This window comes from Cetorhinus maximus, chromosome 19, assembly GCF_964194155.1.
Source record: "Cetorhinus maximus chromosome 19, sCetMax3.hap1.1, whole genome shotgun sequence".
In the NCBI taxonomy this organism is placed as follows: Eukaryota; Metazoa; Chordata; class Chondrichthyes; order Lamniformes; family Cetorhinidae; genus Cetorhinus; species Cetorhinus maximus.
In genome coordinates this window covers 87,619,209-87,634,694 of record NC_135897.1, presented here as the reverse complement: position 1 = coordinate 87,634,694, position 15,486 = coordinate 87,619,209, and the positions used below count along the sequence as shown (strand labels likewise).

The 15,486-nt window shown below is 44.9% G+C and overlaps 1 protein-coding gene across 1 annotated transcript in view; it reads right to left on the bottom strand.

Moving 5' to 3' along the window:
- Positions 1 to 3,213: 3,213 nt before the first annotated feature.
- Positions 3,214 to 15,486, bottom strand: part of LOC144694013 (rho guanine nucleotide exchange factor 26-like) — a 210,022-nt gene continuing 197,749 nt past the window's right edge. Inside the window, exons 13-15 of the mRNA XM_078564337.1 lie at positions 12,250 to 12,320; positions 9,740 to 9,844; positions 3,214 to 4,023 (exon numbers count right to left, since the gene is read on the bottom strand). Of these exons, the coding sequence (XP_078420463.1) occupies positions 3,881 to 4,023; positions 9,740 to 9,844; positions 12,250 to 12,320 (319 nt within the window). The 3' untranslated portion in view covers positions 3,214 to 3,880. The remainder of the gene's footprint in view (positions 4,024 to 9,739; positions 9,845 to 12,249; positions 12,321 to 15,486) is intronic.

The window sequence follows — 15,486 nt, the reverse complement described above, 5'->3', positions numbered from 1 at the left end:
TAATTTTTTAAACAGTGACCCCTAGTTCTAGATTCTCCCACAAGAGGAAACATCTGGAGACAGCAAAAGTTCCGTCATACCTCACTGACTTGGATTAATGATCAGGAGAAATGAGTTCAATCCCACCACGGCCACTGGAGAATTTCAATTTAAGCAACTAAATAAATAATCCCTGTGGAGCCAAATCTTCACATCGAGGATCCCCATTGTATTGTGTGGCATTATCACCGCGCTAAATGGGATAGAGTCAGAACAGATCTAGCATCTTAAAAAGGGGCATCCATGAGGCGCTGGGGGCCATCAGCAGCAGCAGAATTACAATCCATCATCTCACGGCCTGGAATATCCCTCACTCGACCTTTACCATCCGTTCAGGGGACCAACCTTGGTTCAACGAGGAGCCAGGAGCAGCAGCATGCATACCTAAAACTGAGAAGCCAAACTGGTGAAGCTGCAACCCAGGGCGACATGAATGCTAAACAGCAATATCCTGTGTAATCCATGTGAGATAACTTCACAGTGTCAGACACTTGGGCCTCAGTGGGCAGCACTCTGGCAACCATAGAAAATGGGAGCGGGAGTAGGTCAATCGGCCCTTTGAGCCTGCTCCACCATTCAATATGATCATGGCTGATCCTCTATCTCAACGCCGTACTCCCGCTCTCTCCCCATACCCCTTGATGCCATTAGAGTCTAAAAATCTGTTTCCTTCTTAAATATATTCAGTGACCCGGCCTCCACAGCCTTCTGTGATGGAGAATTCCATAGGTTCACCACCCTCTGAGTGAAGAAGTTTCCCCTTATCTCAGACCTAAATGGTCTCCCCCATATCCTGAGACTGTGACCCCTTGTCCTCGACCAGCCAGCCAGAGAAAATATCATCCCTGCATCCAGTATGTCCATCCCTGTCAGAATTTTATATGTTTCAATGAGCTCTCCTCTCATTCTTCTAAACTCCAGTGAATACAGACCTAGTCGGCCCAATCTCTCCTCATACAACAATCCTGCCATCCCAGGAATCAGTCTGGTGAACCTTCGTTGCACTCCCTCTACAGCAGGTCTATCCTTTCTTAGGTAAGGAGACCAAAACTACACACAATACTCCAAGTGTGGTCTCACCAAGGCCCTGTACAGCTGCAGTAAGACATCCTTACTTCTGTACTCAAGTCCTCTCGCAATGAAGGCCAACATATTATTTGTCTTCTTGACTACTTGCTGCACCTGCATACTTGCTTTCAGTGACTGGTGCACAAGGACACCCAAGTCCCTTTGTACATCAACATTTCCCAATCTATCACCATTTAAATAATACTCTGCCATTCTGTTTTTTCTAACAAAGTGGATAACTTTGCACTTATCCACATCATGCTGTATCTGCCATGTATTTGCCCATCCACTCAACCTGTGTAAATTGCCTTGAAGCCTCTTAACACCCTCCTTATCGCTCACATTCCCACCAAGTTTCACGTCGTCAGCAAACTTGGAAATATTACATTTGGTTCCCTCATCCAAATCATCGATATATATTTTGAATAGCTGGAGCCCAAGCACTGATCCCTGTGGTACCCCACTAGTCACTGCCTGCCACCCGAAAAATACCCATTTATTCCTACTCTCTGTTTCCCATCTGCTAATCAATTCTCAGCCAATGCCAATATATTACCCCCAATCCCATGTGCTTTAATTTTATACACACTAACCTCTTATGTGGGACTTTATCAATAGCTTTCTGAAAATCCAAATATATCACATCCACTGGTTCTCCCTTGTCTATTCTGCTAGTTACGTCCTCAAAAAGCTCCAATAGGTTTGTCAAACATGATTTCCCTTTCATAAATCCATGTTGACTTTATGTAATCCCGTTGATATTTTCTAAGTGTCCTGTTATCACATCCTTTATAATCGACTCCAGCATTTTCCCTATGACTGATGTTAGGCTAGCTGGTCAGTAATCTGCTGTTTTCTCCTCTCTCCCTTTTTAAATAGTGGGGTTACATTTGCCACCCTCCAATCTGCTGGGACTGTTCCAGCATCTATAGAATTTTGGAAGATGACAACCAACGTGTCCAGTATTTCCATGGACACCTCCTTTACTACCCTGGGATGTAGATTATCGGGCCCTGGGGATTTATCGACTTTCAGTCCCATTAATTTCTCTAGCACTATTGTTTTAGTCATACTAATTTCCTTCAATTCCTCCTTCTCACTAGACCCTTGGTTCCGTGGCATTTCTGGGGAGTTATTTGTGTCTTCCTGTGTGAAGACAGAACTAAATTAGATGTTTAATTGCTCTGCCATTTCCTTGTTCTCTATTATAATTTCTCCCATTTCGGACTGTAAGGGACCTACATTTGTCTTCACTAATCTTTTTCTTTTTACGTATTTATGCAAGCTTTTACAGTCCGCTTTTATGTTCCTTGCAAGTTTACTCTTAATCAGTCTCTTGGTCCTCCTTTTCTGAATTCTAAGCTGCTCCCAATCCTCAGGCTTTCTACTTCTTCTAGCAACTTTATATGACTCCACTTTGGATCTAATGCTATCCTTAATTTCTTTTGGTAGCCATGGTTGGGCCACTTTTTCTGTTGCACCAGAAAGGAAGTCATGGGTTGAAGCCTCACTCCAGAGCCTTTAGCACAAAGTCCAGGTTGACACTTTCCGTGCAATACTGAGGGAGTGCTGAGCTGTCACAGGTGCCATCTTTCAGGTGAAACGTTAAACCGAGGCCCCGTCTGCCCCGAGGCCCCGTCTGCCCTCTCAGGTGAATTCAGAAGATCCCATGTTGCTATTTTGATGAAGAGCAGGGGAATTTTCCCTGTTGTCCTGGCCAACGTTTATCCCTCCAATAACACCATTTAAAAAAAAAAATAATTAGGGAAATATCAGACTGCTGCTTGTGGGAGTTGGCTGTGCACTAATTGGTTGCTGCGTTTCCTACATTATAACAGTGCCGACACTTCACAATGACTACACTGGCTGCAAAGTGCTTTGTCCTGAGGCTGTGGAAACGCTGCATGACTGGACGTTGGCTTCTTTTTGGAGTGGATTTTTGAATTATACAACAGAGCCCAGAGTTCGAAATATATGAAACAGGCCATAGGATAATCGAGTGTCAAAGCACCTAAAAAAAAGGGGGGGGCAACAAAACTCAGGGCTGGTTACGGGGCTGTAAAGAAAATGTCAGTAATCTTCCCCCTCCCTCACCCTTGGTAGAACTTTTCTTTAATAAACTGCATCTTTATTCAGTGCATTGTAATCACATTAATAGTACTACAGAGCAACTCATAGTGGGGCCATCCCTGTAGTTTACTTCATTGTTTTATGTGTATTTGATAAATGGTCCAACAGCAGCAGCTTTGCTTCAAAGGCATCCACTATTTACATGAAGAAACCCTGATACTTGTCCAATCGATCACTGCTGCTTTCATTCATAAAACGCCAACCTCTGGACTTGCTGCTCCATCCAATGTTCTCGGGGGACTTTTCCTTTTCATCCAGTTAAACAGAACAATTCCCCCTCCTCCCCCCCCTCCCTCCTCCAATTCATCACTGGGTTGTGGCAGAGATGATCCTGCTGAGGTTCAAGTGCAACATTGGACAGGCCATTCAGCCTGGGGCTTTCTCGACTGCCTTTTAATTATATGACCCCTGACCCCACCCCCGCCACGCCCCGATAGTCCTTTCAAGTGGTACGGTCCTTGTCATGGAGAATTCTCTTGGATGACTTTCTCCCAAGGCTTGACTTGGACGAGGAAGGTGATGCAAAGATCTGGGACCGACCCTCTGTGAGGCCACGAGCACCATCGCTCCTCAGTGAATGATGGAGGGGAGAATGCCGAGCCTCTTGTAACCTGCGCCCACGCGCTCTCTCTCTCTCTCTCTCTTAGACATTTGTTTCCAGTCCCAGTAGGCGGCCCATACGTTGCATGTTCTTGCTGATCGTGGCTTGGCAGGTGATGACCTTGGCACACTCCATCGGGAACCAACCTATCTCACCATCTCGCAAACGCTCGCCTTCATACCAACCTGTAAAAGGTCAAGAAGTACTTTAGTGCCCAGTTTTACCATTTTATGTGTGTGCGTGCCAGAAGGAATGGATAACATCTCCACAGATTGAGAATCAGCAATCGGGTAAGTCTCAGGGTGCAAAGACTCTCCTCCCAGAGAAACCACTGACTCCAACAACACAGAAAGCAGGCCATTTGGTCCATCTAGTCTATGCCATCTCTCAGCAAGTGCAATTCAGCTAGTTCCACTGCCTTTTGGCCCTGCAAGTTTTTTTCTCTTTTCAGGTCCTTACCCAATTCCTTTTTGAAAGCCAAAATTGAATCTAGGCAGTGTGTTCCAGAGACAGGGGTGTAGATGGTGGTGTAATGGTAATGTCACTGGACTAGTAATCCAGAGGTCCAAGCTAATTCTCTGGAGACATGGGTTCAAATCCCACCATAACAGCTGGTGGAATTTAAATTCAATTAATAAACCTGGAATATAAAGCTAGTCTCAGGTAACCATGAAACTATCATCAATTGTTGTAAAAACCCAACTGGTTCACTGATGTCCTTTAGGGAAGGAAATCTGCCATCCTTACCTGTTCTGGCCTACATGTGACTCCAGACTTGTTAACTCTTAACTACCCTCTGAAATGGCCTGGCAAGCCACTCAGTTCAAGGGCAATTAGGGATGGGCACCAAGCAATGCCTGCATCCCATGAAAGAATAAAGGAAAAAAATATAATACTTGCTGTATAAAAAAAAATTTTCATCATTGCTTAAATGGAGAATGGCTGCAGAATTCCGAGGTGCAGAGGGATCTGGGTGTTCTAGTGCATGAGTCACAAAAAGTTAGTATGTACGTGCTAGTACTGCAAGTAATTAAGAAGGCTAATGGAATGCTATCCTTTATTACAGGAGGAATTAAGCACAAAAGTAAGGATGTTATGCTTCATTAATACAGGGCTTTGGTGAGACCACATTTCGAAGATTGTGTCTCCTTATTTAAGGAACAATGGTGCATTGGAGGTTCAGGGGAGGTTTAATAGATTGATACCTGGATTGAGTAGGTTGTCTTATGAGGAAAGGTTAGACAGACTGGGTTTGTTTCCACTGGAGTTTAGAAGAGTGAGGGGTGACTTGATTGAAGTATATAGGATCCTGAACAGTATTGACAAGGTGAACCTGTTTCCTCTGGTGGGTGAGTCCAGAATTAGGGGACACTGTTTTAAAATAAGGGGTCACCCTTTCAGGACAGAGATGAGATGAGGAGAATTTTTTTTTCTTTCAACTTTGGAACTCTCTGCCTCTGAAGGCGGGTCATTTAATATTTTTAAGGCAAAGGTAGATAGATTCTTGTTAGGCAAGGGAATCAAAGGTTATTGGGGGTAGATGGGAATGTGAAATTCGAAACATAAACAGATCATCCATGATCTTATTGAATGGCGGAGCAGGCTCGAGGGGCCGAATGGTCTACTTCTGTTCCTATTTCATATGTTGGTAAGTTGGTTTTGCTTTATTTGATAATCGCCTTAAAGCTGTGTCCCCTGTTCTTGATATTTCTGCCACTCTCCTGCTCTTTTACCACAACTCTGCATTATTTGCTTTGTCAAGCACGCATCCAATTTCTGACTCTACTGCTCTTTCAGGCATGCAAATTCTGGAAACAGTGCTAATTTACCAGCATTTGAACTTCAATCTATTTAATAGGCAGCCTATTGAATGCTCTTTACTCGTCATCTATCACAGGCGTTTAATCTAAAACCAGCCTCAAAAATTTACATCAATCTCAGACACTGTCCCAATGTAAGTTTACAATCAGGAAGCAATTACTGCTAGATTACTGTGGTATAACTTTGTAACCTCTGTTATTTATGGCATCAGTTGGCTCCATCTCATAATTATTCTGATATTCAATGTTTAAATTTCAGTGCTGCTAACCATAATTCTATGGTCAATAAATAATTGTGAGTTTGTAGCTCTGTTGTCTGACTTTGATATCTGGCAAGTAAGGGTTAATATGTTTGACTTGGTAATTCGTGCGATGGGAGGTGAATGGAATAACTGAGCCTCTAATCTGAACTGGTTGATGTAAAAGTAGCTCTACCAGATTTAGGCATTATTAACACCCAGACACAGACTGGGTGGGTATGCTGTAGGAAGTTCCTTGACATGGGGTTAAGATGAAAGGTTATGGATTTCTCTGGTGCCTTAGATGAATATTCTTGTCAGTGTATCACTCTCAGGGTTCTTACAGAATGTCATCTTGAGGGTAGCTTAGGCCAGGTACATTTTCTCAGAACATAAGCAATAGGAGCTGGTGTAGGCCATTCAGCCCCTCGAGCCTGTTCTGTCAGTCAGTAAGATTATGGCTGATCTATTGTGGCCTTAACTCCCACTTTTCTGCCTGACCCCATAACCCTTGACTCCCTTGTCAATCAAAAATATGCCTAACTCAGCCTTGAATGTATTCTTTGACCCGGCCTTCACTGCGGGAATGAATTCCAAACACTAATGATCCTCTGAGAGAAGAAATTCCTCCTCATCTCCATCTTAAATGGGAGACCTCTTGTTTTGAAACAGAGTTCGCTAGTTCTAGATTCCCTACATAAAAGAAAACATCTTCTCAGCATCTACCCTATCAAGCCCCTCAAAATACGTTTGAATAAGATCACTCTAATGAGTATAGGCCCAAACTGCTCAACCCTTCTTCATAAGTAAACCCTTCATTCCAGGTATCAGCCTAGTGAGTGAATCTTCTCTGAACTGCCTCCAATGTAAGGATATCCCTCCTTAAGTAAGGTGACCAAAACTGCACACAACACTCTAGGTGTGGTCTCGCCAATGCCCTGTACAGTTATAACAAGACTTGGATATGGTCTTGGATATGAGATCAGGCATACACTCCTGATTTTGGCTTGATGTACCTTGATGATAAAAAAAATGACATACTGCCAAACTTCTCCTCAGTAGATGCAATGGGTTGGAAAGAGTCTAAGATGAAGTAGATTGTCTACACGTTCTTGGGGGAGAAATGGGTTTGATGGGTTCTCCTTGCTTTTTGCTCACAGTCACCCCTGTACCACAAGTCCTGCATCAGCTGAGAACCTGGGTGGGTGACCTCTTTCTTGCCCCACATTACTGTTGCTCCAGGAACAGCCTAGAATAGCCTGTGTGAGAATGAGTGAATGTGGCAAACCGTGCAAGCGCCTACTGACCCCAACATGACAAAGACAGAGAGGAGGCAGAGTGAGCTGGACAGTATATTCAGAGGTATTAGTGTGCAGTTCATAGGAACAGGGCAAGGATATTCAGCCCTTCGAGCCTGCTTCAATCCATTCAATTCGATCATGGCTGACCTGTACCTCAACTCCCATTTACTCGTCTTTGTTCCATATCCCTTGAAATTGTTACTGAACAAAAAAACTATCGATCTCTGTCTTGAAAGCTCCAATTCTCCTCCTGCAGCCACAATCAAGAGACAGAGAGATTTCCAGACAGAGTAAAAGTATATGAAAAGAGCAGGCAGGGAGGGGATGAGATTGGGGACAAGGTGGAAGGGCGCGGTTGACTTTTGTTTCTACTTGTTCTTAGGATGTGGCTGAAACTGGCAGGAGTGCACTTATTGCCCATCCCTGGTTATCCTGAGGAGCTGTTGGTGGGCCTTCACCTTGAACTGGCGGAGTTTTGGTGGTGAATATATGCAACAACTATTTTTAGACATGACTGGGACTTGCCAGAAAACACTTTGCCCCATAAAAGGTATTGAAAACCTGTAACTCTTTATCCAACTGTTGAGTCTGGTGGGGGAGGTACAGGGGGCAGTCAAATGAAAATTTCAGAACCGAGTTTGATAGATTTTTGTTAGGTAAGGGTATTAAGGGTTACAGAACTGAGGTGAATCAATGGAGTCAAGTCATAAATCAGCCATCATTTAATTGAACAGAAGAACAGGCTGGATGGGCTGAATGGCCTCCTCCTGTCCCAATGACTCCCATCACAGGTTAGGAAGGGTACCAGGTTCTGCCCCTGAAAGACAACAAGGAACCACATTAAGGGATTTTTGTTAAGGCAATCTACCGCCTTTTATAAATTACATCGATGGATGAACTCAATTTTCAAGTTGTGGGTGGATTTGACCTCATGACTATAGGTATTCTTGGTCTGGCAAAATAGCTGCCAAGCCACCACATATTGGAGTGGTGCTACTCATATTGCATTCAGGGCAGCTTTAACACCAGAGCTGAGAAGTTTTAAACAGATTGAGGCTCTTCTTTCTTGTGAAATGAAGGTTGAGACCCCCCAAAACCAAGTGCCACAAATAGATGAAATAGTCATTAATAAATTCAACATGGAATTCAGGGTAAACTTCTTTGCCCAGAGAATGGTAAGAATGTCGAACTCGGCTAACCCAGGGAATGGCTGGGGTGAGAACACATTTAAGGGGAAGCTAGGTAAGTACACGAGGGGGAGAGGAATAGAAGGGTTATGTTGATGGGGTTAGATGGAGAAGGGTGGGAGGAGCCTCATCTGCAGCATTAGCCAGTCTCTGGCACATACTAGCATGGATCAGTTGGGCTGAATGGCCTGTCTCTGTTGTAAATGTAATCTTGTAGGCGCGGCACTGGAGTTTTCCTCGGTGATCCTTCTGTTCCGACGATGCAAGACTGGTGAAAGTTCAGCGGAAGATCCTGTTATGGTTTTACAGGGCGCATTCACCCATTTCTCCCGTGTTCGCTGACTCACGATGACTCCTGGTGAAGCAATGCCTCAATTTTAAGCTTCCCATACTTCTTTTCCAATCACTCTATGGCCTCACTACTCCATATCTCCGTAGGCTCCTCCTACCCCACAACCCTCTGAATTATCTATGCTCCTTCAATTCTGGCCTCTTGCACATTCCCCAATTCTAATCAATCCACAGTTGGTACCTCCAGCTGCCTAGGCTCCAATTCCTTCCCAACCTCTCTGCAACATGGTTCTGGGTTCAAGTCCTACTCCAGGCTTGGGCACATAAAATCAGCGCTGACACTCCAGTGCGGTAGTGAGGGAGTGCTGCACTGTCAGAGGTGCCTCAGTACCTCTCTCACCTACTTGGGATCTTTTGGTCTCTCAGGGACTCAAGGGATTTGGGGAGTGGGTGAGGAAGTGGAGTTGAAGCTGAAGATCAGCCATGCTCAAATTGAATTTCAAGGCAGTCTCAACAGGCTTTATGGTCTATTCATGCTCCAAAATCTTGTGTTCTTGTGATGTTCCTTAAAACCTACCTCTTTGACTAAGATTTTGGACATTGGACCAAATATTTCCTTATGTGGCTTGGTGTTAAATTATATTTGATAACCATCCTATGCAGCATATTGGGATATTTTACTATTGCTGAAAAAAAGACATACCGTTAAAGCTTTTTGTCTTGCACTCATCAGGACAGACGCAAGAATGCCAAATTTCACAGGGAACAACAATTTATACTGCATGAGAAAAGGGTGCAGGCATAAATTGTTGCTCCCTTTGAAATTTGGCATTCTTGTGTTTGTCCTGATGAGTACAAGATGAAAAACTTCAGCAACATGTCTCTCTTTTCAGCAATACTTCAATTCTATACTGCCAAATGACTATAATTTATTATGTTAAAGATGGTATGTGGCGGAGAGAGAGGGTCCCCAACCATGCCATGTCGCCCCCTCCCCTCCCCCAGATAGTCAGCGCCTGCATAGTTTAACTATCGTACAGAGCACACAGGGTAGGATACTCACCATCATCTACACTCTGGTATAGCAGGACCACATCAGCGACCTGGAGGGACAGCTCATCAGGTTGTTTGGCTGGGTACGTTCTGGTGATCTCCACCTGGGTCAAGGCTGTTATGAAGGGAAAGAACGTGGTCAGGTATCGTTTGGCCAGCACACTGTTTAAGCCTTTGAATACTCAATGCTCATGTGCCATCTTGGAAGAAACAGAATCTGGTCAGCTGGGTCAGAATTCAAAAGCAGAGAAGTTGTGTTAAACCCTTGATTAGACTGCGCTTGATGTACTGTGCACTGTTCTGATCTCCTCTAACATACAGGATACAGAAGCACTGCAATAAAAATTTATAAGGATATTATATCAGACTGCAAGGGTAGAATAAGACTGAACAGGCTGGAGCTCCTTTCTGTAGAAATGAGAAGACTGGGAGACAACCTCATAGAGGTGTAAAGATTGGATTTGATAGGTTGTATATACAGAAGGTATTTTTGTCTGAGTTGAAAACTATGGCTATAAATATTATATAATATCCCTAAAGCCTGTCCACCATCTACAAGGCACAGGTCAGGAGTGTGATCTCCACTTGCCTGGATGAATGTGACTCCAACAACACTCAAGAAGCTCAACACCAACCAGGACAAAGCAGCCCACTTGATTGGCATCCCATCTGCAAATATTCACCCCGTCCATCACCAAAGCACAGTGGCAGCAGTGTGTACTATGTGCAAGGTTCCCCACGAGCTCTATCACCTAAAAGGACAAGGGCAGCAGACGCATGGGAACACCACAATTTGGAAGTTCCCCTCCAAGCCATACATCATACTGATTTGGAAATATATCACCGTTCCTTCATTGTCACTGGATCAAAAACCTGGAACTCCCTTCCTAACAGCACTGTGGGTGTACCTGCACCACATGGACTGCAGTGATTCAAGAAGGCAGCTCACCATCACCTTCTCAAGGGCAATTAGGGATGAGCAATAAATGCTGGTCTAGTGTGTGGTCAGCTATGACTCTGTTGGTAGCACTCTTGCCTCTGAACTACAAGGTTGAAGTCCCAGTCCAGGGCTTGAAACATAAAATCAAAGCTGTCACTACAGTGCAGTAATGAGAGAGTGCTGCACTGTTGGAGGTGCCATTTTTTGGATGAGATGTTAAACTAAGTACCTGCTTGGGTGGATGTAAAAGATCTCATGGCACTATTTCAAAGAGGAGTAGGGGAGTTATCCACAGTGTCCTGACCAGTATCTATCCCTCAAATCAACATCACACAAAAAAAAAAATCTGATTATCTGGTCATTATCACATTGTTATTCATATTCTTAAAAAATATTGGCAGAATATGGATGTTAGTCTGTGATGCTGAGACAACCAAGCAGAAGAAGCCAGTGACACCCACATCCCATGAAAGAATAAAAAGATGGTCGCTAATAAATCCCAAGATGGAATTCAGAAGAAACTTCTCTTCTCAGAGCAAAACACGATAGATGCTGGAAATTTGAAATAAAGACAGAAAATTGCTGGAAATACTTAGCATCAGTGGAGAGAGAAGCCGAGTTAATGGGCTGAATTTTACCACGGGCTTCAGGTGCTGACGTTGGGTCAGAGTGGGAGTCCAAGGTCCGCACTTATCGGCAGCAGGGCCTGTTGGGTGATTTTCCTGAAGTCGGCCTCCTAACTGGCTGCCTCCAGTTCCGCTGTCCAATTAAGGCCCGGCAGCCCTGAAGCCTCAGCAGTGCCACTGGCTGCTGTAGCAGGTAAGAGACCGAGAGGTCTAGGAGGTGTAAGTTAAATAAGAACTAGTGAAGACCGAGGGTGAGAAGGCCCCCTTTGTCAGAAATGGGTTAAGTTTAGAGATGTAATGGTTGAAACAATTGCAGAGGCTGTGAAAGGGATGGGGGGGGCGGTGGTGGTGAGGAGTGTGGGAAAAACAAAAAGGTCTGTAATAGGATGGAAGGCAGGAGAGATTAAATGACAAAAGCAATGATGGTGCAAAATGGAGCGGCGATTGGATAAGTAAAGAAATAAAAGATATGTCCAGTGGAGGTGTGAATGACAAAATAATGAGTGTCTGCTGTCCGAAAGCCAAACTAGGAAAGAAAGAGGAATGGGAGTATGATCTGAAATTGTTCAGGTGAAGATAAACATTCGCATAGATCTGTTGGGCCGAATGGCCTCTTTATGTAAAAGCAAACTTCACTATTGTGTCAGTTTGAAGACCTCCAGAATCACCCCGCCTTTCTGGTTTGCTCTCCAATATGAGTTTCAGATATCCCCTTGTGAGCTAACGGATTGCATTCGGTCCTGGTGCAGAAATGTCACACGTTCTCTGACGGTTCCCAGCAACAGCGTGTGGGCTGGCAGAAATGTAGGAGCTGCACTCTGCCCCAGTGTCCAGCTGGTGGCAGTACAGGAGCAGCAATCGCTGGCTCCTTTGCCATAATCATTCCCTTCCTCGCGAACCCTCCCCACCCACCAGCCACCAGCTCCCATCCCACACTTCTGGCCGCACACTTACTTGTCCTGTCTGGGTGTTGTCTCTCAGTGCTCTTCTGCCCCAGAGCTGTGAACCAACGAGCACGGTCACTCCTGCACAAGAACCAACAAAAACAAGTGAGATTCCATCCTTTCCCAAGTGACCTTTGAGTGGCCGCAGTTTCCAACCTTCTCCTGGGCCTTTGACCAAACTGCACAATTCTCATGGTTAACTGAAGCTCGTTTAACATCCCACAGAATATTAAACAACAGTGCTCAGTTTAACTTCCTCACAGAAAGTTGCTGTTCCTGTGAAGTGCATAGTAATTACTCCATGTGTAATACTCAGTGTGCGATCCTCCCGTTGCCTCAGATCACTCAAATGACCCTTTTCTCATTATCCTTTGTATTCTCGCCCTGCTCTTCAATTTTAAATTTCTATCATGGGATGTGGGCATCATTTGTTGCCCATCTCTAATTACCCTCGAACTGAACAAATTTCAGAGGACAGTTAAGAGTCAACCACATTGCAGTGGGTCTGGAGTCACATGTAGGCCAGACCAGGTAGGGATGACAGAACAAAAACAGAATTACCTGGAAAAACTCAGCAGGTCTGGCAGCATCGGCGGAGATGAAAAGAGTTGACGTTTCACATCCTCATGACCCTTCAGCAGAACTGAGTGAAGTTAGGAGAGGGGTGAAATACTTCACTTCACTCAGTTCTGCTGAAGGGTCATGAGGACTTGAAACGTCAACTCTTTTCTTCTCCGCCGATGCTGCCAGACCTGCTGAGTTTTTCCGGGTAATTCTGTTTTTGTTTTGGATTTCCAGCATCCGCAGTAGTTTTTTGTTTTTATCTATAGGGATGACAGACTTCCAGGCATGAGTAAACCAGATGTCTCTAAAGGGCATGAGTGAACCAGATGTTTTCTTTAATACGACAATCAATGATTGTTACTGAGGCTAGTTTTCAATTCCAACAGCTGTAATCGTGGGATTTGAACCCACATCCCTAGAAAATGACTCTGCCCTCTGGATTACTAGTCCAGTGACATTACCACTACACCACTATCTCCCTAGCTTTGTACTGGGGCTATGGTTCTACTGATCAACTTCATCGTCCTGAGAACTCTGCATGAATCACCACCATATGATTATTTACTCAATTATGGGGACATTGTGGCTAAGATAGGTTGTTATGATCTGTAACAAAAATAAAAATAGCTGGAAAAACTCTGCAGGTCTGACAGCATCTGCGGAAAGGAACACAGTTAACATTTCGAGTCCGTATGACTCCATCAGAACTAAGGAAAAATAGAAATGAGGTGAAATATAAGCTGGTTGAGGGGGGGTGGGACAGGAAGGGCTGGATAGAGGGCCAGCGATAGGTGCGCGCAAAGAGGAGATTGCCAAAGATGTCATAGACAAAAGGACAAAGGAGTGTTGACGGTGGTGATATTAGCTAAGGAATGTGCTAATGGTGACATTAAGGGTAGAAAGCAGGACGAGCAAGTGACAGATAGCCCTAGTGGGGGTAGGGTGGGGGGAAGGGATCGAAATAAGCTAAAAGGTGGAGCTAAAAGAATGGATGGAAATTTGTCCTTAAACTCGTCTCACTTCCTCCAAATAAAAGGTGTGGCTATGGGTACCCGCAAGGGCCCCAGCTATGCCTGTCTCTTTATGGGGTATGTGGAACATTCCTTGTTCCAGTCCTTAGGCCCCCTCCCACAACTCTTTCTCCGGTACATCGATGATTACTTCGGTGCTGCTTCATGCTCTTGTCTGGACCTGGAAAATTTTATTAATTTTGTTTCCAATTTCCACCCCTCCATCATTTTCATATGGTCCATCTCTGACACTTCCCTTCCCTTCCTTGATCTCTCTGTCTCAATTTCTGGTGATAAACTGTCCACCAATTTCCATAACAAGCCTACCGACTCCCACAGCTACCTCGACTACAGCTCCTCACACCCCGCTTCTTGTAAGGACTCCATCCCATTCTCTCAGTTCCTTCGCCTCCGTCGCATCTGTTCTGATGATGCCACTTTCAAAAACAGTTCCTCTGACATGTCCTCCTTCTTCCTTATCCGAGGTTTTCCACCCACGGTGGTTGACAGGGCCCTCAACTATGTCCGGCCCATCTCCCGCACATCCGCCCTCACAGCTTCCTCTCCCTCCCAGAACCATGATAGGGTCTCCCTTGTCCTCACTTATCACCCCACCAGCCTCCGCATTCAAAGGATCATCCTCCACCATTTCCACCAACTCCAGCATGATGCCACCACCAAACACATCTTCCCTTCACCCCCCCTGTCGGCATTCCGTAGGGATCATTCCCTCCGGGACACCCTGGTTCACTCCTCCATCACCCCCTACACCTCAACCCCCTCCCACGGCACCTTCCCATGCAGCTGCAGAAGGTACAACACCTGCCCCTTTACTTCCCCCCTCCTCACCGTCCAAGGGCCCAAACACTCCTTTCAAGTGAAGCAGCATTTCACTTGCACATCCCTCAATTTAGTCTACTGCATTCGCTGCTCCCAATGCGGTCTCCTCTACATTGGAAAGACCAAACGCAGACTGGGTGACCGCTTTGCAGAACACCTTCGGTCTGTCCGCAAGCATGACCCAGACCTCCCTGTCGCTTGCCATTTCAACACTCCACCCTGCTCTCATGCCCACATGTCCGTCCTTGGCCTGCTGCAATGTTCCAGTGAAGCTCAACGCAAACTGGAGGAACAGCACCTCATCTTCCGATTAGGCTCTTTACAGCCTTCTGGACTTAACATTGAGTTCAACAACTTCAGATCATAGACTCTCTCCTCCATCCCCAACCCCTTTCCGATCTCCCTTTTTCCAATAATTTATAATTTTTTTAATACATTTTTAAATATATTTTTCCTTTCCCACCTATTTCTATTATTTTAAAGTATATTTCCATCCATTGTTTTATATCCGCCTTTTAGCCTATTTCGATCCCTTCCCCCAACCCCATCCCCAATAGGGCTATTTGTCACTTGCTGGTCCTGCTTTCTACCCTTAATGTCACCATTAGCACATTCCTCAGCTAATATCACCACCATCAACACCTCTTTGTCCTTTTATTTATGACATCTTTGGCAATCTCTTCTTTGCCTCCACCTATCACTGGCCCTCTATCCAGCTCTACCTGTCCCACCCCACCTTAAACCAGCTTATATTTCACCTCATTTCTATTTTTCCTTAGCTCTGATGAAGAGTCATATGGACTGTATGTAACGTTAACTGTATTCCTCTCCGC